At 43.4% G+C, this 21,775-nt stretch overlaps 1 protein-coding gene across 3 annotated transcripts; it reads right to left on the bottom strand.

The window, feature by feature from the left end:
* Window positions 1-145: 145 nt before the first annotated feature.
* On the bottom strand, window positions 146-21,522 carry RANGAP1 (Ran GTPase activating protein 1). Of its 3 annotated transcripts, none has more exons than XM_071732000.1 (16): window positions 21,320-21,522; window positions 19,566-19,704; window positions 17,627-17,754; window positions 16,681-16,740; window positions 15,865-16,044; window positions 12,972-13,106; window positions 11,737-11,895; window positions 11,437-11,550; window positions 9,790-9,889; window positions 8,997-9,081; window positions 8,443-8,599; window positions 7,817-7,930; window positions 7,364-7,466; window positions 6,565-6,653; window positions 4,317-4,438; window positions 146-1,067 (listed from the first exon to the last, which is right to left on the bottom strand). In XM_071732000.1, the coding sequence occupies exons 2-16, from the start codon at window positions 19,675-19,677 to the stop codon at window positions 998-1,000; spliced, it is 1,728 nt and encodes a 575-aa protein (XP_071588101.1). In that variant the 5' UTR covers window positions 19,678-19,704; window positions 21,320-21,522; the 3' UTR covers window positions 146-997. The 3 variants fall into 3 exon arrangements, with proteins under 3 accessions (XP_071588101.1, XP_071588111.1, XP_071588121.1); XM_071732010.1 differs by having other exon boundaries at window positions 21,373-21,493; XM_071732020.1 differs by lacking the exon at window positions 21,320-21,522 and adding an exon at window positions 20,598-20,731.
* Window positions 21,523-21,775: the final 253 nt, after the last annotated feature.

The following is a 21,775-nucleotide window of genomic DNA, read 5'->3' on the forward strand; positions in this document are numbered from 1 at the left end:
TTTCTTTAGCAGAAGAAAAAAAACAGCCCTATCCAAAAATTATCTGCACAGCCCTACTTCTTTGTGCTCTTACCCCTGCTCAGCTTTCCAACACGTGAGCAGCACACACAGCCTCAGTGTCGAGTTAAAAGAAAAGGAACACATATTCCACAGGGATTTCATGGATTGTATTGAGTTCCAAACCAAGCTTATTTAATTAGGAAGAAAAAGAACAGGGACAGGGAAAGGGCTGGAAGAGGGAACACCACAGGCAAGGAAAAAAAAAAAATTAAAATATGCTTGCTCCCTTAGGCAATGGCCACCAGGGTCAGCCACGCTACACAGATACTCCAAGCCACAGCAGCAGGAGAGTAGTACATTAATATACAAATTAGTTACACACTGCTTTCCACAAAGAGACTTGAAAGAAGAAACGAAGAGGAGCACATCTCACCCCTCTGACCCAGCAGCAGTAGAAGGGGGTCAAGCACTCCCCTGGCCTGGAGAAACAGGGGTGGCAGCAGCGTAGCCTCCCTCCTGCAGAGTGCCAAATGCTATCAGGCAGGAGTCACAGTTCAATAAGATAAAATAAAATGCACAACTGGGCTGATCCTGATGAGAGCTTCTCTGGGCACTGTGTTATTCTTGGCACACTCTTGCCAGTGTGACCAAAGAGGAGGACTCTTCAATTCACGCAGAGCTCAGAGCAGCACTGGTTTATTCAAGCATAAACACCTGCCTTGCAGACCAGGGAGTCACTTCATGAGTAGTTTAAAAAAAAAAAAACAAACAAAAACAAAAAATCAGCAGGATTTTTCTAAGTTTATGAAAGCAGAAGGAACAGATCTCCCACATGGGAAAAAAAAGGAAAAAAAAAAAAAAAAAAAAAAAAAAGAAAAAGGACAGAAGGACAGCATGTCTGTATGAGCTCTGGGATCCTCTCCCACAACACATCTCCAGGATCTTTGCTGATGACAGTTCTATGAAGAGGGAAGGGCACAGCAGCACATCTCATCTTTTACAGCTGGTGGAGGGTTTGCAGGAGCATGTGGCGAGCAAATGAGCAGGAGTCAAGAGCACGGTTTGGTCTGTGGAAAGAAAATGCTAAATTTAAGAACTGTTTTGTATCTGACTTCAAACCAGCAAATAAACACTATATTCTCAAACATCTTGGGCTTGCATGCAATGAGCAGGTTGATTTTGTCTGGCCAGCTCCCCATGTTTAGAAAGAGAGAATCTGAACTGCCTACCCTGATCACACCAAGCTCCCTCAGCCCCCTAACACTGTGTTTCCTCTAACATTAAGCATCCTCCCTCTCTGTGCTGCAGGATGTTGGAAGAGGCCAGTGATGTGATACAATCCAACAGCAAAGAGTAGCAAAAAAACCCAAAAAAAATAACAAAAAAAAAACCAAGACAAAAAACACCCACCAAAATCCCTCACAAAAAACCCAAACCAAACCACCACTACCTCCAGCAAGTCAGAAGGGAGCAGGCAGATACCCACGTACATTGTTTCCACCTAAAGAGCTATGGAAAAGCATGTGGATTCACAGCACCCTCTTGTGTCTGACAAAATAAAACACGGCCCAACAGCAGCGGAGCAAGATGGATGCTGCTTACAAGTCTGTGCTCAAAATTTTGTTATTAATTTTATTATTTTTGAAAACAGAACACTACCCACATCATCACAAGCTCTCACAAAAGAAATGAGCAGAATGAATACTGCAGAAGTGAGCCCCTTGCAGCCAAAAGTAGCAGAGCTCTAGCCTGAAGGGCTACAAGAACATCACAGCTCTAGAAGCCCTAAGGAGCTAAATGCAATCCTCAAGGAAAAAAACCTGGACAATATCACAAAAATGCATACCAGTTTGCTGCAAGTGAAGAACTCATGGGCTTGACAAGTAGAATTGTTGCAGAAACAGAGCTCAAGTGAGCTCTGCAGGTTACAAGGTTACCAGTCAGTGGTTTAAGGCGAGGATGAGATTTTGTTCTGAACGAATTCTAAGCAAAGACAAGGGCAGTGGGCTGAGAAGCTGTTTTAACTGGACTTTGTGGTTCTTGAACTGCTCTTGCTCTCTCCAGACAATTTACTAAACTGTTCTTCTTGCTCCTCAGGGGAAAGCATTTTAGGAAATACATGTATGTATAAAACACAAAGGGATATTGCTTGTATATGGTGTTGACCTCATTATGGTGCACAGGACACAAGTTTCCCCGTGACAGTAGCACACCTTGCAACAGAGGGGTTTGCAAATCACAGAAAGCTTCAGGTCCAAGAAAGTCACAGCACCAGGGACACTACAGGCTTGGAATTAGCACCATAACATACCAAAGGCAGGCAGACAGAGCTGCCTTCTAATGTGAGAGCTCCCACTCAACTTTTACAGGACCTTTGAATGATCTTTCTTAGAAAGACACTATCACCTCTTCTACTTAGTAAAATGCTCACTATGGATTCAGTGAAATTTTTTGTTCTCAATTAAGACCAGAATTTTGCTCTTATTTTGTCACATACAGCACCATCTACAGATTAAAAACATTTATTGGTATTTTGCAGGCCTGGAGCCTGGGAGAGGCTCCTACAGGCACACAGGGAGAGGGGAACAAGTGTCTGTTGTGAGCAAATTTGTTTAGAAAAACATGTCAAGTTGAGTTACAGGGCTACTCTGGGCACTGGAATCTGACATAAGCAATTACAAGGGTCAAATGCACTGAACCAAAGTCTCCTTTTCTGTATTCCCTGCTTCAAGTGATTTCAGTCTTCTTTGGAGGGCTGAAGCTGATAGACATTAAGTGGTACTTGTTTTGATCAAGCTGGGTCTCTGCATAATTAGTGCCCAATGAAGAGGTAAGACAATTTTCTTCATTGTTTTGTTTTAGGGCTGATATTGGCTCCTTAAGCTATACTTATCTATTAGATCAACAAACAAGAGCACAGGCACAGGCAGCAGAATAAGAAACAGGAGAAATTTGGTGATCTGGCTGAACAACTTCACATGTCAAGTCCTGATACTTCTTGTTCAAACCTGTAACAACTGAGTTGGAGGTATATTTGTTCAGTTGGTAAAGCACTGGCTTGTAACTGCACAATTCTTGTTCTGTTCAAGCCAAAGAGAAGAGACAAAACTGTTCCACCAGAAGGGCCTCAAAGTTACCATTTGCACACGTCTAAACAAGCTGGTTGAATAGTTTTATTTTCCAAAACTGACCTCAGCATGGCTGGTTGCTGGACATACTCCACTGCTACACATCAGCTTTGACACAGCTTCAGCCACAACAAGGCTTGGAAAAATTCTTCTCCCCTATCACAGCTGGCCTGCTCCTCATTCCAGTACAGCTAAGAAAATACTGAGTACCAGTATCTGACTGCATCCCTCTTGCCTACATTTATACTGATCACAAGTATTTGATGCCTCTGCCTTTCATCAGCAAGACACAGCTGGCATATTCCCCACACCATGAAAATCAGGGAGGCTTAAGCCTCATTCTGGGACTGGTTAAAAAGCTGCTCTCACCCTTGGCATGTGGGTCCATGCTGAGCCAAACAGCCACCAAGCTCTAAACAGATTTCAGACCTCTGCTGGTTTTGTTTAAGTGAAGTTTTGGACTGTTTCTCCTCTTCGCTGCTGAAGAGGAACAGTTAATCCTTCTGCTGCTGAGGGCTCTAGTATTTGGTGTGCTTTTTAATAAGTCACAGCAATGCTGAAGTTTACACTGATTTAACCCAGAAAAGATATATGGCTTCCACAGCTATTGCATTCACTGTGCCTTGAGACATTAAAGAAACTAAAGTGGGTAGAGACAGAGGTTGATTCTATATCTAGCCTTGTTGCTGTCACAGCAGGAACAGTTTCATTTAGGAAAAAGATTAGTCTCTATGTTTTACATTGTTTTGATCTGCTGGTGTTCAGTGTTACACAGCATGACAAGTCAGATAGACCTCTGCTGACCCTTAAACTCAGAAGGATGATTTGGAGGGTGCAGTTTGATCCCGTGTTTCCCCCATCAGTGGTTAGAAACCCAGCAGGTTTCTTAAGTTCAAAACACCTCTTCTGTGACTGGCATTAGCAGCCTCTGCTTCAGAGCCAGCTGGTTGCAAAGCAAAGTTTCTACTATTTTTTTTTTTCTTTAGGATCAAGATTTAATTTTTTTTTTTTACTCTAAACCTTGCATTCTGGAGTAAGATAAAAGCAGATGCACATTAAACCATTAATCCTTAATTTTAGAGCAGATATCTAGTGGGCTTTAACTAAACAGCTTGCATGTAGCTATTGGCCCCCAAACAGTTTCACTTGCTCCCATGGAGAAGACTGCATGGCAAGTACAATACTCACTTTGTAACAAAAGCTGAGAGAACTGGGGCCAGGGATTTGGGGAAATAATCCTGCTGGACCATATAGTTCAATGTCATAAGAATACCATAAAGACTTGGGACAGCTTTGACCTTCTCTTCACTCTGAAAAAATGACAAGAAGATGGAAATCAGACATCAGACAATCACTATTTTATCTAATCCACTGTAGTTCACAGAGGCAATGAATTCTCTACTGAATGAAGTGCTGCTGTACACTGCAGAAGATAAAGCTGCTCACTAGATTAAGTGCAATGTTCCTCAAGACAAAGGTAGCCAACTCCATAGCCCCCCAGAACCAGCATCTGAAATACAGCAGCACTGAGGACATTCTAGTACTTATGAGTTATCAGTTAGAGCTTAGTTATTGAAAACAGCACCAACAAGGAAAGGGAAGTAATGAACTTGCAAATGAAACAGACAAATCTTCTCAGAGACCCTATGTCAAAGTGTCCTCCCAAGGAATTCCACCTGCCTTTGATTCATAAAGAATTCAGTTGCTTTAATTACACATTTTTCCTTGCATTATTCTATAGCTCCTTTTTTATACCATCTCCAGTTCTTCAGCAGGCTTCCTCCAGGACTTGATGCGGTATTCCCAGAACTGCTCTCATAATTATGTACAAGATAAAGCTCATAATCATCTCCCTGATTACATGATACATAAATTATTATTGCTTCTAATGTAATGCTAACCTACATGTCCCAACTCTCATGTTATTTTCATTTATTTGTCCACTGTCACCCCAACTAAAGCCCTTCACTCTATAGGCAGGATCTGTGTTCATAGAGGTATCACCTTGTATTTCATGATACTAAGAATATCTGTCTGTTATTTGGGTTCTCCCTGACACGTGGGACAAAAAAAAAAACAAAACAAAACACAAAACCAAAACAAACCAAACAAAAAAACCCCACAAAAAAAAACCAAAAAACCCACGATGGAGGCTTGGAAGCTGCTCCCTCCTCCATACACATGTAATTCCTGAACAGTCTTCTATATCAAAGACAATCAATCCTCTGGCTCATCCTCAAAGGCTGAATTTTCCATGTCCCTTTCTGGTCTGAAATCACTCTTCTGGAGCACAGGCTTGTGCTTTGTCTGTATTCTAAATTGGATATTACCAGCAGAAGGAAAATCATAGAATCATAGAATTGGCTGGGTTGGAAGGGACCTCAGAGATCATCAAGTCCAACCCTTGATCCACTACCCCTGCAGTTACCAGACCATGGCACTGAGTGCCACATCCAGTCTCTTTTTAAATATCTCCAGGGACGGAGAATCCACCACTTCCCTGGGCAGCCCATTCCAATGCTTGATCACCCTCTCAGTAAAGAAATTCTTTCTAATGTCCAACCTAAACCTCCCCTGGCACAACTTGAGACGTCTTGTGCCCTCTTGTCTTACTGAGAGTTGCCTGGGAAAAGAGACCAACCCCCCCCTTGGCTACAACCTCCTTTCAGGGAGTTGTAGAGAGCAATGAGGTCTCCTCTGAGCCTCCTCGAGCAGGCTGTTATAACAGATTCTAGGTGTTCTGTGGGTTAGAACTGTCTTGGTCAGAGCTTCCATTCTCCAATTCTAGGTATTGAGGGAGTGAGAAAGTGTTGTAGCACAGATAGGCAAAAGTGCTCCTTAACTTTGCAGTCAGAATCTCTTCCCATCAACTCCCTGAAAGTAAAGCTATAGGTAAACCTGCAATTTGCAGGTTTCCTACTCACTGCCCATCTTTTCTGGTGAGAAAATTTATTCCATGTAACAACATATTTGACTCCAGTACTTGGCTAAGATACTCCAAAGCATGATGTTGAATGCTACTTACCTAGCACGAGCAGCTGGATAAGTGTTTTTGAACCACTCTACTGAGAAATATCCTAAAGAACCACATTAACTAATAATATTTAGGATTAGACTCCAGGACATGGCTTCTTATAGACATCACAGTCCAGCAGCAGCACTATTTTTTTACCTGACCCTCCCTGCCTTCAAGGGATGAGTGAGAATGCAGAGCACATTAAGCAGAAGAGTTATGAAGAGCCAACACCTCCTTCATCCTAATGCAACCTTGCAATTTGCCATTTCTGCTGGACCTGCAGACTTCCATTGTCCCTGGGCATCAGGCATGCACAGGCACCCAGCTGCTTCCATGGCAACCTAATTACCCAAAACCCAGCCAAGTCTGGTCTTCCACAGCTTAAACAGACCATAACTTAACTCTTTCCTGCTTCTTTACCTTAAGCAGTCCCATGTGGATCAAGAGGCTTGTGATGAATTCATCTGAATTAAACGTGGGAGAGGTGAAGGCTTTTCTCATCAAAGCATCTAAAGAGAAATAAATGCATTATATTAAAAATGTGTGCTGTTACAGATTTTGAGATCAAGGTTGATCACACAGGGAATAACATCTGTTAAAGGAGTTTTGGGAGGAACTATCTGCTAAGATTCCAGTTGTCTCTGTAGGGTCCAGGTATAAGCTCTGAAACATTAAGACAGACAAAACCCAGTTGTTAAGTAAGCAAGGCCTGATACAAAGGAAGAAAAAAAAACCCCAAACAAACAAAACCAGAAAAAAACCTCAAATTCCCACACTTCCAAGCTCCAGATGCAATTTTACCTCAGTCCTATGCATTATAAAATGTGCTAATCACTGCATTTTGACATGCATGATACGTGCCTACATACATCTAAATATAAGATGAAGTAGAGCAGTAAGAGTTAGAGCCTTAAAATTTTAAAGGCAAGAATTCACCTTTCATTTGAAACCAAAAGTAATGAACACAATGAGAAAATTTGTTCACGTTTACTTCACTACCTCAGGACCAACACCTCTGGGAGGACAAGCCAGGCTAAGTTTAGAATGAATCTTTGCTTTCACTCCACACAACAGCAAGGCACAGTTTGATACTTTGTTATCTGGGGTTTCCTGCTGCCAGAGACACAGGCCTGGCACACCAGGCACTCCACTGCATCCCACTCCTGTCCTTGACAGGCTGAAGCAGATCACACCATCCAGTGAAGAAACACCCAGTCACCTGTTGTTTCATGAACTGCTGTTTTCACTGGAGCTTCATCTTTGAAGACTGAAGATATCCTTAGGAGTGTTGTGACCACTTTTTCTACATCAGATGTATCTGTCTGAAAGAGAAAAAAACCAACAAACCTACAAAAAACCCAAAACATCAGGGACCATTTGGCTCACTGCTCGCCACCTACAGAAGATTGGTCTCTACTAGGGCTCTAACAAGAATTACAGCCTTCATCTGACTGAACACCAGTTTTGCCTTGACCATATAACAGGCATAAGCAGCACTATGAAACAAAGTCACTGTAGAAGCTCTGCTGGCACTATAAACATTAACTGCCTCATCTGATTCCATAAGGTTCTTTGGGATCACTGGGGAGATGCAAATCCAGGTCTTAAGAGAGAAGGTTATCACCTCTGGAGATTAAATGATTGAGAGAGGGAAGACCACGGGCTCACCTACCTGCTGAGCTATCAGCACAGAGCATTTCGGCCCTAGTCGCAGCAGCTTCTCTGGTGATGGAAAAGCAAGGAATGTGGCAACATCCACAGGAGGAGATGGCACTGGAGTTGAATCCTGGAACAGGGAGAATCCATCTCAAGTTCACTCTTGGAAGTAAATAAATTGAAAGAGCAGCAAAGGCACACAGGACAGATGAGGACACAGGCATGTCAGATTATGCCTTATTGGAAAACTATCTGAGGCTGGAATGAGCCCAGAGCTGGAATAAGCCAGAATACACTGGCACAACTGCATGGTATTGCAGGTACAAGGTTCCCACCATTTTCTGGACATGGAAGGACTTTTTCTACCAGTTCCAATTTTTTCTACCAGTGTTTGTTACAATCACTCCTCAGCATTCCTTCCATACATGTGTCTGCATATGCACTTTAACAAAATGTGTTTCCAAGTCATCTATTTTCTTTATTTCCTGCAGGTTATCTTCCTGACTGCTATTATAGTGCCAGCCCACGCAAGAATGTGAACTCCTGCCAGCACTCTAAGTTCAGACTTGCTCCAGATCTTGTTTCCACCTTTACTACCCCCTCCAGCTTAGGAGATAAGAATGCATCTGGAAGGAATCTTACCTGTGAATCAATTATCTTCTTAGGAGTTAGTGACTCCTGTTCTCCCTGTCCTCTCTCCTTCAGCTGTTGCTGCTGTTCCTCCTCCTCTTCTTCTTCCTCTTCATCTTCATCCTCTTCCTCTTCCTCCTCCTCATCCTCCTCTTCCCCTTCATCATCACTAGAGTTCACGTTACACATTACATTATACATTTGCAATTCCTGTACATTGGAACTCAGAACACTGCTTTCAAGACTAAATAAAGCAGCCCCCCTCAAGTCCTTCTGCAAAAAGTACATCTCCATCTATAAAGATTAAAGGGACGCTTGTGCTTTAGTCACACAGTTGACAATGGCAAGCAAAGAGAAATGAATGCAATCAGTAAGTAAGGAAAGTCCAATAATGAAAACAAAACAAGGCTTATTCCTGCTAATGGAATCCCCTAATGCTCCACACCACACATAGACCAACATCCACCAGCAGTGTTACAGTTGTTACTTTAAAACAGACAAGTGAATCAAAGCATTGATGAAAATTGTAAGAAAATGTCTGATTTAAACTATGAAACCATGCCTACCTCAAAGATCCAAGCACAGCTGCCATATTGAAGCCTTCAAGGATCTCCTGGAGTTGCTCACATCCCTCTTCTCCCAGAGAGTTGCCTAGATTAATAGAAGAAAGGGAAAGGGGCAAGTTTATTCTTGAGGATTTTGCTGTAGATTCTTGTCTCTCTCATTTCACCAGTTAAACAGTTATCAGCCATTTCTGCACAACACCTTAGAGGCAGTAATGCAGCCTTCAGTTATCAGAACCAAACCATTGTCAAATAAATTTCAGCAGCATTACACAATGGCTGGAGATAAACAAACCCCCTAATTTTTCAGACTGTCTTTGAGAGACTTGCTGCTAGTTCCATAAACAGCTCATGTTCTCAGCAGTTATAAAACAAGGATAGGCAACACAGTACCACTGAAATGCAGTAATGCAAGGTATGAACAGCAAAAGACAACACTGGCTCAAGTTCTCCCACTCTTCTGCAGAGACGTCCACAGAGGTTTTTGTCTGCAAGTTTGAAATATCTAAATAATTTAGAAATTTTACTGAAAAGAGTTGTAGGTATCGGTTTAATCTTCCCACCTTAGAAGGTGCACCAAAACTGCTTAACTCTAATAATTAACTGAGTTCATGGTTTAAGAAAACTTGCAGGATATAACTGCCTCAAGCCATGGGGTCATCTAAGTTCAGCTACTCTCAGAGTACCATTTGCAAATCCTGATAACTGCAAGACTAAATTATGTAGTATCCTCAACACTCTTCCTAGTAGTTTCTAATTGGGATCAGACTAATTCTTTGATCTAGCACTTACATACCATTGAGATCCAATTTCTCCAACTCTGTCTTATCTTCAATAGCTTCAGCAACAGTCAGAGCAGCATCTCGTTTGATCTCACAGAAGGACAAATTCAGTTCCTAAGAAGCAAAAGTACATTGGTTTGCAGAATTCCTGTTAACATCCATCATCTCCATAAGCTTTCTGCATTCACAAGTGTTCCGGAATTAATCTAATTTGAAGAGGCTTTTAGAAAAAAACAAACAAAAAACCACACCACCAAAACCAAACAAAACACATACTGTTAGAAATAAAACCTGACACATACTCCTACTTCATATACCTAAGAAGGGGAATTTTGAAACATACTATTGTTAAGAGCAGCACTACTGAAATAACCACTTTTATTAATAGCCACAAATACCAGACTATTCTGACTGCTCACCTAAAAGGCAGCAGCTAAGCAACCATCCTTAGCAATCACATGACCAGAGACCTTCACTTACTCAAGGGTCACCAGAACATTCCAGAATTCACAGGCTGGTAAGTGTTACTGAAGAAGGGTAGCTATTATACTGAAAGGACTGCACATCTGCTTTTGAACACTTACGTTTCAAGTTAAGGCCTTCAAAAGACAAATTATGAGGTGCATTACTTCTGACAAACACAGGAGAAAAACAGTCTGAACAGACTAATAAGAGTAACGTTATTTAACAACAAGGTACCATCCCCCACCATTCCACATTGTACTCAATCAACCCTTTCCTGAGAAGAGATTTAATATTAACAGAAAAAGGGAAGGAGTCCTTGAACAGAATGAATCAGCTACAATTGCTTCCTGCCACCCTACCTTAACCAATTCTGGTTTAAAGAAAAGGATTTAACTGCTGGCTGTTCATCTCAACAACCCTATCAGAATGCTTACTTATGTTTTCCTGGGAAATTCACACAAGTTCCAGTAGAAGCAGCAGAAGCCTGAGCAAGGGATCTCACATTACAAAGCACTTACTGCTTTCTGTATTGGGTTCATGTAGGTAAGTAAATATTAGCACTTAGATGAAATTTGGTCTTTGACTGTGAGCTTGCCAGATTAGGAACTATGTGTTCAGCATCCAGTGCAATTGTGACCCATGAGGTGTTTCTAGAGGTCCTACTTACATTACTGACTTAGGCCTGTCTAGAATGTTGTCAAATGCAAGTCCTGTGCAAATACTGATGTAGGAGGCTGTGGTACTGCCAAAAACCTAAAAATATTTGGCCATTTGATACATGCCCTAGCAATAAAAAAATAAAACTGTATGAACTCTGAAACGATAGAAATTACTAGTTGTTTATGAAGAACATCTCAGACCCCACTCATGACCCACTGAGAGGTTCTAGAATCAGATACTTCCATTATCATATTTCTTAAATAGCACTTGCTGAGCTGAACCAACAGCTTCAAAAACATCAAGTGGAGTCTACACAGATCACTGGTACACCTCCACATAGAACAGTCTTAGCTGGATGTGGCAATGCCACTGATCCACAATACGGCTTTATTGCTTTTGAGTTGCGAGCACAGAGTCTGCAATGAAGCGAACCCCAGTTTAAAATAATGAGTAATGGTAGGATGGAGAGAAAACCAGGAAATAGAAAAGAAGGCATTTTCAAAAAGATTCAAAGCCAAAGAGCAGGAAGACAATACCTTTAATTTATGAAGCCCCTCTTTAACAGCATCAGCGATAGCAACAGCGCCCTTTGAACGCACCAGGCAGTCTCCAAAGTTGATCACTTCAACCTGCCGCAGCGCCTTCAGAGTCTGCAAGACACCACAAATTTCAAAGTACAGGCATGCAAATAAACCAAAGTCCTATCAATCCTGGAAGATCACCTCTCCTACTGCAGCACAGCATGTGGCTCTGCCAACCCAGAGCTCCCAATGCAAATTACATTCAAGAAAACTGGGAGGCAGAAGATAAGCCCAAAGCAACTGCTTACAACTCACCTCTGCCATGGCCAAAGCTCCTTTCTCTGTGAAGGTGTTGTCATTCAGGTTTATAACCTTAAGCAGTGGGTTGATAGCAAAGGCCTGGGCCAGTGCTGTGATACCAGGATGGTTAATTCCATTCTGTGGCATATGGACCTCTTCTAGAGTCCCAATGATCTGGAAAAGGATGCAGATTTAAAAAAAGCTGACATGCTTCAACTCAAAAGCATTTTTTAGGATTTGCTTAAAATTCTGTCCCTCCAATGAAAAACTTCATCAGCTCTTCTATCTAGAACTATTAACCAGAAATTATATTGCAAATCTAAGTGAAATTGGAGGCTTATGACAAGTCTCATAAAGCCCCCAATTCAAAGAGTCACAACCCTGAAACAAATCAAGCACCATTACTAGATACAGTATTTTTTAAATTAAGATCTCCAAGTTCACCTTGACAGCAGAAGCAAGCTCTTTAGAAAATTAGTATGAACATTGTTTAGGAGCTAAACAGCAGGTCACGTAACAGGGTAAAAAATTCTATTTTGGTAGTGCCATTCAGTCTGAATTCTATATGAATTACTTAGTTATGAGTCTCTCAAGGATCTAAGAAGCTTTATTTTTGCTATGATTGCTGTTAAGGCAAAAATCACATCCAGACAGGTCTTTATAAAAAAGAATAACCTATAACCTGAAATATCATTGTTAATATACCTGAAAAAATGTATTATAATTCATAAACTGCTTTTAGCAGAAGAAAGAAAAAGAAAACTTGGTGGCTCCAACCATGGTGAATTCTCTTCTAATAGAAGTGCGAGATAGCCAGTGACAGCCAGAGAAAGCCAGGCACAACATCCCTCATGGGATGATCCCAGAAAAAACACTGGGTTCCTTTTGCCAGATGATTGAACAGCCAAGCAGAACAGCACTCAAGAGGTCAGCTGGTACAACTGCCCCAGAGCCAGATAATCCCCATTAGCACACAGGGAGGAGGCAGAGGAGGACTCTTACTAATCCACTCAAGAGATTAATATTTGTCCCTCAAGTAACTACTTTACACAGCAATTAGTTACGTGTTTAGAAGCTTGCATCACATAAACATTCAACAATCAATTCTAATTGCACTTGTTGAAGAGTCCAGTTTCAGCAGTAAGAAGCACTGCCTCCAAGCTGGACCAAGACCAGCATTATCTTTGACATTATGGTTTAAGCACACCTTGCCACAGTGTGATGTCAAGAAGCTCTGGATTGGTACTTACCCCAAAGGCTTCAGCCAGGGCAGTGGCACCATCATTTTCCAGACGGTTTCTGCCAGCTACAAATATTTTCAAAGCAAGAGGCTTGCCCTGAGCACTTGATTTCCTGTGACACTCTTTCAGAGCAGCTGCCAATATCTAGAGATGAAACAAGGAGTTTATATCATCCCCACATCTCATGCTGAAGGAATCCAAATGTGTTTTGTATATACAGCTTTCAAGAAATATTCAATTCACTTCCAAAATGTACATCCTTCTTCAGTAAGATATACAATAGACACAGAGACCCCATTAATGTTGTCAGTTAAGTGAAATAAGTAAACATTTGGGAAAAAAATACTTGCATGAAAGAGAAGAGGCAGGTAGAACAAGAACAGAGATTACATAACACCAACACAGCAAGAATTAGAGAAAAACAAGTCAACAGCCTGTCCTTGTGACACAGGCATTCAAGACATGAAAGGGATGAAAGGGAGTACTCCCCACAACTTATCTTGGCAAAACCCTTGAGCACTAGGTAGAAAGCACTAACTAATTGGACTCACTGTATTAACATCAACAGTATGTTAACATACTATTAGCATACTAAAATACCCACCCATAGGCTAGAGGACCCCTGCTAACAAAGGGCCTCCTACCCTTTGCACATGCATGGCAAAATTTTCAAGCACTGTCACTTTTAAAGTACTTGAAAGGAAACAAAGAACTAGTTAACCATCATGTATACAAATGAGAGAATATAATTAGAGATAAAATAATTCTACATGTTTCTATGTATAAAAGTAGCCCCTGTGTTTCAGGAAAATGAGCTTACTTTGTGGACCACCACCCCGCTCCAGAACTAAAGCAAGTACCTTGACTCTGTGTGGATTGGCTTACTGCACACTGAGTGACACATTCCACTTATGAGACCACATTAGAAACACCCAATCCTAAAACCAGGCAAACATACAGGGTCTTAATTATAACTACAGTTAGTCCTGGTGTTCCATTTCAGTGCTAGGCTTGCCAATAATGCTCTCTCAAATCCAAGGCTACTAGCTCTCTTGACAAAGAACGCTAATTTTTAGGCTAGAATTTTTTTCCTATGCTGGAAAACCAGATGAGCTTTTCATATTTCAGAAACATATCCATGAGAACATCTAAAGGAAACTGATCCTGAGAATGGAGAAATGAGTCAACAAGAATCTCAGAACCACAGAATCATTCTGGTTGGAAAAGACCTTTTTTAGATCATCAAGTCCCACCATTAACCTAACTCGGTACTGAGTCCAGCGTTAAACTATGTCCCTAAGCACCACATCTACATTCCTTTTAAACATCTCCAGGAATGATGATTCAACCACCTCCTTGGGCAGCCTGTTCCAGTATTTGATAACTCTTTCTGTGAAGAATTTTATTTATTTTATTTATTTATTTATTGTCCAACCTAAACCTCCCTCAGCACAACTTGGGGCCATTTCCTCTCATCCTATTACTTTTTGCGAGGCAGAAAAGACCAACTCCCACCTTGCTACAACTACAGATGTTGATAAGGTCTTCCCTCAGCCTCCTTTTCTCCAGGCCAAACAACCCCAGTTGACTCAGCCACTCCTAAGAGTTGTTCTCCAGACCCTCCATCAGCTTTGTTTTCCTCCTCTGGACTCACTCCAGCACCTCAATGTCCTTCTTGTAATAAGGGGCTCAAAAATGAACACAGTACTTGAGGTTTGGACTCACCAGTGTGGTGTACAGAGGAACAATCACTTTTCTAGTCCTGTGGCCACACCATTTCTGATACAACGCAGGATGCTGTTGGCCTTCTTGGCCACCAAGGCACAGTGCTGACTCATGTTCAGCCAGATATCAATCGACACCCCAGGTCCTTTTCCTCCAACAGCTTTCCAGCTTCCCCAAGCCTGTAGCCTTGTTGTGACCAGAGTGCAGGACCCAGCACTTGGCCTTGATAAACTTCACACAACTGGCCACAGCTCACTCATCCAGCCTGTCCAGGTCCCTCTGCAGAGCCTTACTGCCCTCAGACAGATCAGCACTTTCTCCCAGCTTGGTGTCACCTGTAAACTCACTAAGGGTGCATTCAATCCCCTTGTCCAGGAAGGCAGATGTTTAAAGGCAAATACAAAGTCCTGCAAATGGGGAGAAATAGCCCTATGCACCAGCATAAGTTGAGGGTCAAATGGAGGCAAAATAGCTTGGCAGATAAGAACTTGGACATGCTAGTGAGAAGTTGACTATGTGTTAGAATTACATACTTGCAGGAAAGAAAAAAAATCTACTGGGCTGCATTGGGAAAACCACTGCCAGTGGGCCAAGGGAAGAGACCCTTCTCCTTTACTCAGCTCTAAGAGATGCATCTCGGTGCTGTCCCCAGTTCTGGGCTCCTATGTGGACATACAAGGGTGACTCCAGTAAATGGTCTCACGAAAGATGAAGGGATTGGAGAATTTAACATACTGGGAAAGCACTGAGAAATAGGAAAATTTAGGCTGGAGAAGACTCTGGAGGAGATCTTAACCAAGTGTAAGAACAGTCAGAATACTAGAGTAAGGTCAAGGGGAGAAGTTATTGTAAAGAAGGCAGAGCCAGACACATGTGCATAAACCAATGCAGAAAAAAATCCTTTGAAACACAAATTCCCTTCCCCCTCTTTACTATGAGGCTTGTTAAACACTGGGATAGATCATCCAGAGAGCCTGTGAAGTCTCCTCCCTTTAAGATACTAAAAATCTGACTAGACACAACCCTGTGCAACCTCATCTGGCTGCCTTGAGCAAGGGAGTTGAACTACATGATCAAAGATACCCTTCAACCTCAACCATTTCTGTGACTCTGCATAGGGTGGTCTGAAGCCAAATCCTGGCCCTGACTTCATTCCTGGCAAGGAGACAACCCTTACCTTCCCACCACCAATGCCCATGCCACAGTTATTGAGCTTGAGTTCCTGTAGGGTGTAGCACGTGGGACTTTTCAGCAGTGCCTCAAATCCACGCACGCCATCAGGCCCAAAGGCATTGTCACTCAGGTCCAGCTCCACCAACTGGGCTCCAGCAGTGATGAGTGCATCTCCCAAAGAGATCTGTAAAGGAACAGATGGCAGTGGGTGGGTGGGAGGGAGGGATTGGATTGACTTTTAGTGACAGTATCTCTGCAGTGGCTAGGTGAGCTGGCAATGCTGCAGAAAATTTCCACTTTGAAGACAAAGCTGCCTGGGGAAATAAATCTTTACAGCTAAAGCCAGAGGAGAAGTTGTTTAAATTAAGCTAAACATAAGGCAGTTACCAAGAAGTTATATCCTATTCCTTTCGGTCAAACCCACACTTTTCAAAGGGAGTTTTCCCTCTACATTACTAAAAGAAATAATGTTTTCATTCTGTTGAGTTCATGCTCTTGCCTCACAGGACTCAAGAAGGAGGGGAGCTCTGTAATGCTCCTGGAAGAAATAACCATGTTTTTATTCAGAAAGTTTATTTATCATTTGAAGATGTTTTCCCCAGTGACAAGCTCCTTCACTAGCACAGACTTGCATCTGGCCTTTAATCATCTCTTCTCCATCTCATAAAGAATGAGCAAAAATAGCATCACTCACCTATTCTGAGACACTTGGTGTGAAATGCATGAAGATCAGCTCTGTGCTAAAAAGCATACTCCCACAAAAAGCATGACAGGTGAGAAGTTACATCAGTCAGTGGTCTCAGTTCTAGTTTTTACTTACCAATGCAGGAGGGATCTCAGACCTTAGCCTCCCTGTGAACATGTCACTCCAATGACACCTCTAAATTAAGAGCATACAGATAGAAACCATTAAAATATTTAGGACAACAGTTGTACAGAGGTCTATATATACGATCTGCATTGCATCACTGGGGACAGCTTAATGTCCCTTCCCTCAAGCTTGTCATTTGATTGTACTATAGAGCTATGAGAACTAATATTGCAATTACTTCACCTGCAAGGACATAAAGCCACTGAAATACACATTGGAAATATCACTGTACAAGTATTCTCACTTGCATTCAAGCTGGCATTTTTATACTGAGAAAATTGCCACAGGAAAAAGCTGCAGGAAACGCAGAGATACATTAGGAAAGCAAATTTTACAGAGGTACAGAGCTCAATAATCTGGACTTGCCTGAAAAGCCACACTTGGGTGATTTACATGAATCAATGCTCCTCTCCTGCAAAGGAAGGTGCCTCTAGCAGCACAGCGTCCTTCTAACACTCAGCTAGAGCAGCACAGCAGGGGAACACAGCTTGGTCATGAAAAACACTGCACTTCCTCCATTATTTCTTTCCTATTCAGGAATTCTCTGAAAACTAAGTGTTAAACCGTGACACTAAGTCTTCAGAAGATATGTCCTAGCTTTTTCCTAGAATTTAAGTTTTGTTGCCAAAATTTTTTGTTTACAGATGCTATCTCTACAATGAGGCCCTTCCTTCACAGCTTCCCAGGTTTTTGAACCTGAACAGTTAGCATTCCCACTACCCCAAAACACCCAAGGGCTGCCATATTTTCATACAGTTGTTCTTTCTACTGAAAGAACCATCAAGCAAACTCTGGGGCTAACTCAAGGCAGGCTACTGCAGGAAGAGCATAGATAGGCCTCCAGTATTTCTATATTACTTTAGCTCCTTCTCCACCACCCACTTGAGGATCTCACCTTGAGCTCCGATTTCTTCTCCAAGACTTTGGCAATGACCTTTGCTGCCTCCACACCCACTGTGTTGCCTTCCAGGCGCAACGCTTCCAGGCCATCAAATTCCTCGATTTGCTTGATCACTTCTTCAGCTGGAAAAATCAGATAATCCAGCTGGCTTTTTAACTGTCATCTTAGGTACCACAGTAACAACACTGATGCAACAACACCTGGTCAACCCCACCCTTAGTGAAAACAACTGAACATTATCAAAGAATCCTGAAGCAGCAAAGGAGAACAGAGCTAAAATGTCAGGTCACTAGAAGAAATATTCTCCATTCCCCACCCTGCCTTTTCATAATTTATTTCTAGTTCTGTTCTCTGATCACCATCCTCCTATTTGCAAAAGTTTCCTTACTTACTCCTAAGTTCCATCTGCCATTAGTACATGGCTCATTTTAACATTTTATGTGTAATTATTATTAACATTGATAGGACACCTTGAAAAACTTCAAGAACTTTTGATGAAATATTAGCAGGTATGCTAAATAAAAGCTGGGACTGTCAAAAGCAGAAAGGGATTGACCATAGGAATAATGTGATTAAGAGATTGATTATAGAATATTAAAACTAACTGCATAAATGTTTAGGATTTGGGCAAACTGAAAACTACTTGACATAAGCTACTTGACTTCACATGAGTCCCCAGAGTGATAAGGCCATAGTTTTAATTAACCTTTAGCTGACCTCCTGTGACTGAACCTTAGTTAAACTTTTTTCAATATTATTCCAGGTGGCAAAGAAGAAAGATTTAGACAATGGCATAATTATTCAAAATTATTTTACACAATGGTAAGATGGATTAATTGTGACTTAGGCGGGGTCCCTCTTTGGAGGTACCCAAACTCAAGCTGTAATAATCCAACTCTAACAGAACTGAGGGTCCAAACTCCTCCCTGCAGTTAGAGGCTAACTTTGGAACCAGTCACACCAGTCTCCTCTGAGAAGGAGCTTGAAAGCAAAGGGGTACAGCCCAAACCTCACAGCTCAGACTCTTCTTCAACAAGCAGCTAGAGTGCATGTGCCTACCAAGATGGAAGGACTAAGCTAAAAGTTAATGGAAATTGGTGCCACAACAATGGGAAGAAGTTCCTGCTGACTGACAAAAGTAGATACCTGCTTAACAAATATGTCAGGGTGGGATAATTTAACTCTAGAGTAATCTTATTCAAGACACAGGAGTAGGCTGCAGACTCTTTCCTGTTGCTGGCTCTTGCTATTGTTCCCAAGCTCCAAACCTCTCTCCATAGATCACTGCACCACTGAAATGGCATATAAAAAAAAAAAAAAGCATGATCTTTGAAATCAGTAAAAAGTACACACTATAGCAAATAACCTCTCTGGAGAACATGTTCTCTTAAATGTAGCAGAAACACTAATCTAAGAATACATAGTCCAGATATTTACTATATTAGTGGTCACTGCAAGACACTTTTGATTGGGAAGCATTCATGCACCATCAAGAGAGATATTCTGAGAAAAAGCCCAATGAGAGTCTAACCAACTGATCAGAATTTGGGAAGAAACTGGCCTATTGCAGCCAAATAACATATCAGCCCATTCCTCCATGCAGGCCTTTGAAGTATCTGCTTGTTCTGTCACGCACTTGCTTACTCTTTTTAAAGAGAGTACTGACTTCTAACACAGTGACTGTCAAAAGCACTTGGAGAGAACATCAAGAACACAAAAATCACACACCAGAGAGCCAAAATCCAACTCTGCCAGCTGCAGCACTGCCAGCATAGCAGGTCAGAGTAGGGTAAAAGAGAAGGAAATGTTGTCACCAGAAACAGCTGTAGCTGAAAGACCCTTCCACCACACCTGGTATTATGACAACTTGGCCATGGAGGATTAGCAGGAGGTTTACCACAAGATTTTAGAATTTCAAGGTATTTTCTCTTACCATCTTCAGCTGTATTGAGTTTAAGGCTCTGGCCTTTGAAGCTCAACTGTCCACCACCCACTTTGGTTTTGGCAAGTGACTCTGCAAGCTTAGTGATGTCTTCTGATGCCATTTTTCCTGCTTTTCCAGATGTTAAGAGCTGTCAATTAAAAGCAACTGTCAACAAAAAAGCAAATGACGATGCATAATTCATAATCAGTATGAATAATCACATTTATTTGAACACTAATGTCTCTTCTGTTCCTGAGATAGCCTATTGAGTTTTCAGTGTCATTAGTGTCTTCCCCCATTGCCCACTTATGGCAATTAGACCAGATTAATACACCAAAATCAGCCAGCCAGATGGTGTTGATTCTTCCCATACTGCCGGGACCTCGGGTTTGATAGCTGTTACACTTCATAAACAACAATTAGGTAAAGCTACAGATTAAGGACATGAAGACATGACTCTTTGCACAACACTTTTGTAATTAAAAGGCATCACTCTTCCTCTCCCCATATGCCATCCTTTAGTTACATACACCACACATTTTCCCTGGTCTCCAAATCAAGCTAGGACGAGCACAGCTGTTTTTCCTTTTCAGGGATATCCCCAGTAGTGCCCTCGTCAGCACAGTTCTAGACCCAGCGAGCTGCTGAAAACATCATGTGTGTCGCATCCAAAATCTGTCCTGGGTTTGTGGGTTCTTTTGGATGTCCCACACAGATGCACACTAACCAGCTAGCCATGCCTAGCAGCATGCCCCTATTTAATGAGCATCAGTCCCTGTGTGAAGTAATTGGCCTCCAATTGGTGGGGAGTTTACTTTTAAATACCTAAGCACCCCAGTTTGTTTTTTAAAAAAAAAACATAACCAATTTTTTTCTGCTGTGATGCTCTGCTGTACTCGCTGCCTTTGCTTCTCTTGCTCTTAAACTCTGTTTTACTTTCTTCACTTTACACACTGACTAATTTCAGCATAGGAATTCCTCCTCTCATCCTGAGGCATGTTTAGTTGCAAACACGTCAGCCACGCCCAATTGTCAACCTACCAGAGGTCTCTTTACTGCTAGCTCTTCCGCAAGGCAAAAACAAAAACAAAAAAATGTCTGGAAATATCCGAGGAGTGACCTCCTCGTTACTGAGAGGCTGTATGAAGCTGTAACGCTTCCTGACGGCCAAAAAAAGTTAAGTTACTTCAGCAGAACGCTTTAATCACAACACTTTGGCCACACCAACAGCCAGGGGAGGAAGGCGCCCGCCCCGCTCTCCCAACAGCGGAGGGCCCAGGACCCGGCTCCCGGGGAGCGCTGGGTGACAGAGCAAGGTTACCCTCCAGCCGGCCCCGGGTGGGGGTGGGAGTCTGAACACCACCACCCCCCCCCACACCCCCCCCCTTCTCCGAGAGGGCCTTGGGCTCCTCTTTTCCCCCAGGGGAAGCCGCTGAGAGCCGGCCACGCCGCCACCTGCTCACGTTGCCCCTACCCGACGGCTCCGGTGCCGGGACCGGCCCCACACAGCGGCCCCGCTGCTGCCACCGCCCCGCGCGCGGGCGGACCCCGCCCACGTGACACCCCACCCCCCTCCGTCCGCCACGGGGGTGCCCGCAGCTCCCGCGCGTGGGAGCGCCGCGAGGCGCCCCCTCCCTACCGCCGCCCGCGCGAGGAGACAGGAGGGCGGCGGCAGCGGGGGCGGCGGCTGCGTGTGTGCGTTGGTCTGCGGGATCGCCTCACCTTCCGCGCACACACCGCCACAACCCCCGCTCCTCCGCTACCTCCTCCTCTTCCCGCGGCCACCGACGTTTCGCCTCACCTCCCCTTCCCTCACCTCCGCAGCGCGGGGGATCCGCCGCCGCCGTCCGGCGCTGACAGCGGAGTGGGTGTGGGGGGGGCGGAGAGCGATGGAGCGGCGCCGGCCCGAGCCCTCACGCCGCCGCCGCCGGTGAGGATGGGGGAGGGGGAGGAGGGGAGGCGGAGGATTTGAAAGCCGGCAGTTTTTCTCTACCCTCCAGGATTGGCTGCGCCGCGTGACGTCACAAGGGCGGCGCCCCTCCGCCCCGCGCCGGGTGCTGACGGACGGGCGACGTGCCGCAGCCGGACGGCCGCGCCGCTCGTGGGCGGGGCTACGGGTCCCGCACGGCGCCGGAGGCCGCGGGGCGCGCTGGGACGTGTAGTCCTGAGGAGGAGGGGGAAGTACCCGGCATGCCTTGCGTGGGTAACGCTGTGGGGAA

The sequence above is a fragment of the Heliangelus exortis genome, chromosome 1 (genome assembly GCF_036169615.1).
Source record: "Heliangelus exortis chromosome 1, bHelExo1.hap1, whole genome shotgun sequence".
Lineage (NCBI taxonomy): Eukaryota > Metazoa > Chordata > Aves > Apodiformes > Trochilidae > Heliangelus > Heliangelus exortis.

Coding starts and splice junctions, on each gene's coding strand:
- RANGAP1 (XM_071732000.1), bottom strand. CDS start 19,677: ATGGCATCAGAAGACATCACTAAGCTTGCAGAGTCACTTGCCAAAACC. Junction 7,467..7,816: donor CTGTGCTGATAGCTCAGCAG/GTAGGTGAGCCC, acceptor TTTCTCTTTCAG/ACAGATACATCTGATGTAGA. Junction 1,068..4,316: donor CTCTCAGCTTTTGTTACAAA/GTGAGTATTGTA, acceptor TTCTTTCCACAG/ACCAAACCGTGCTCTTGACT.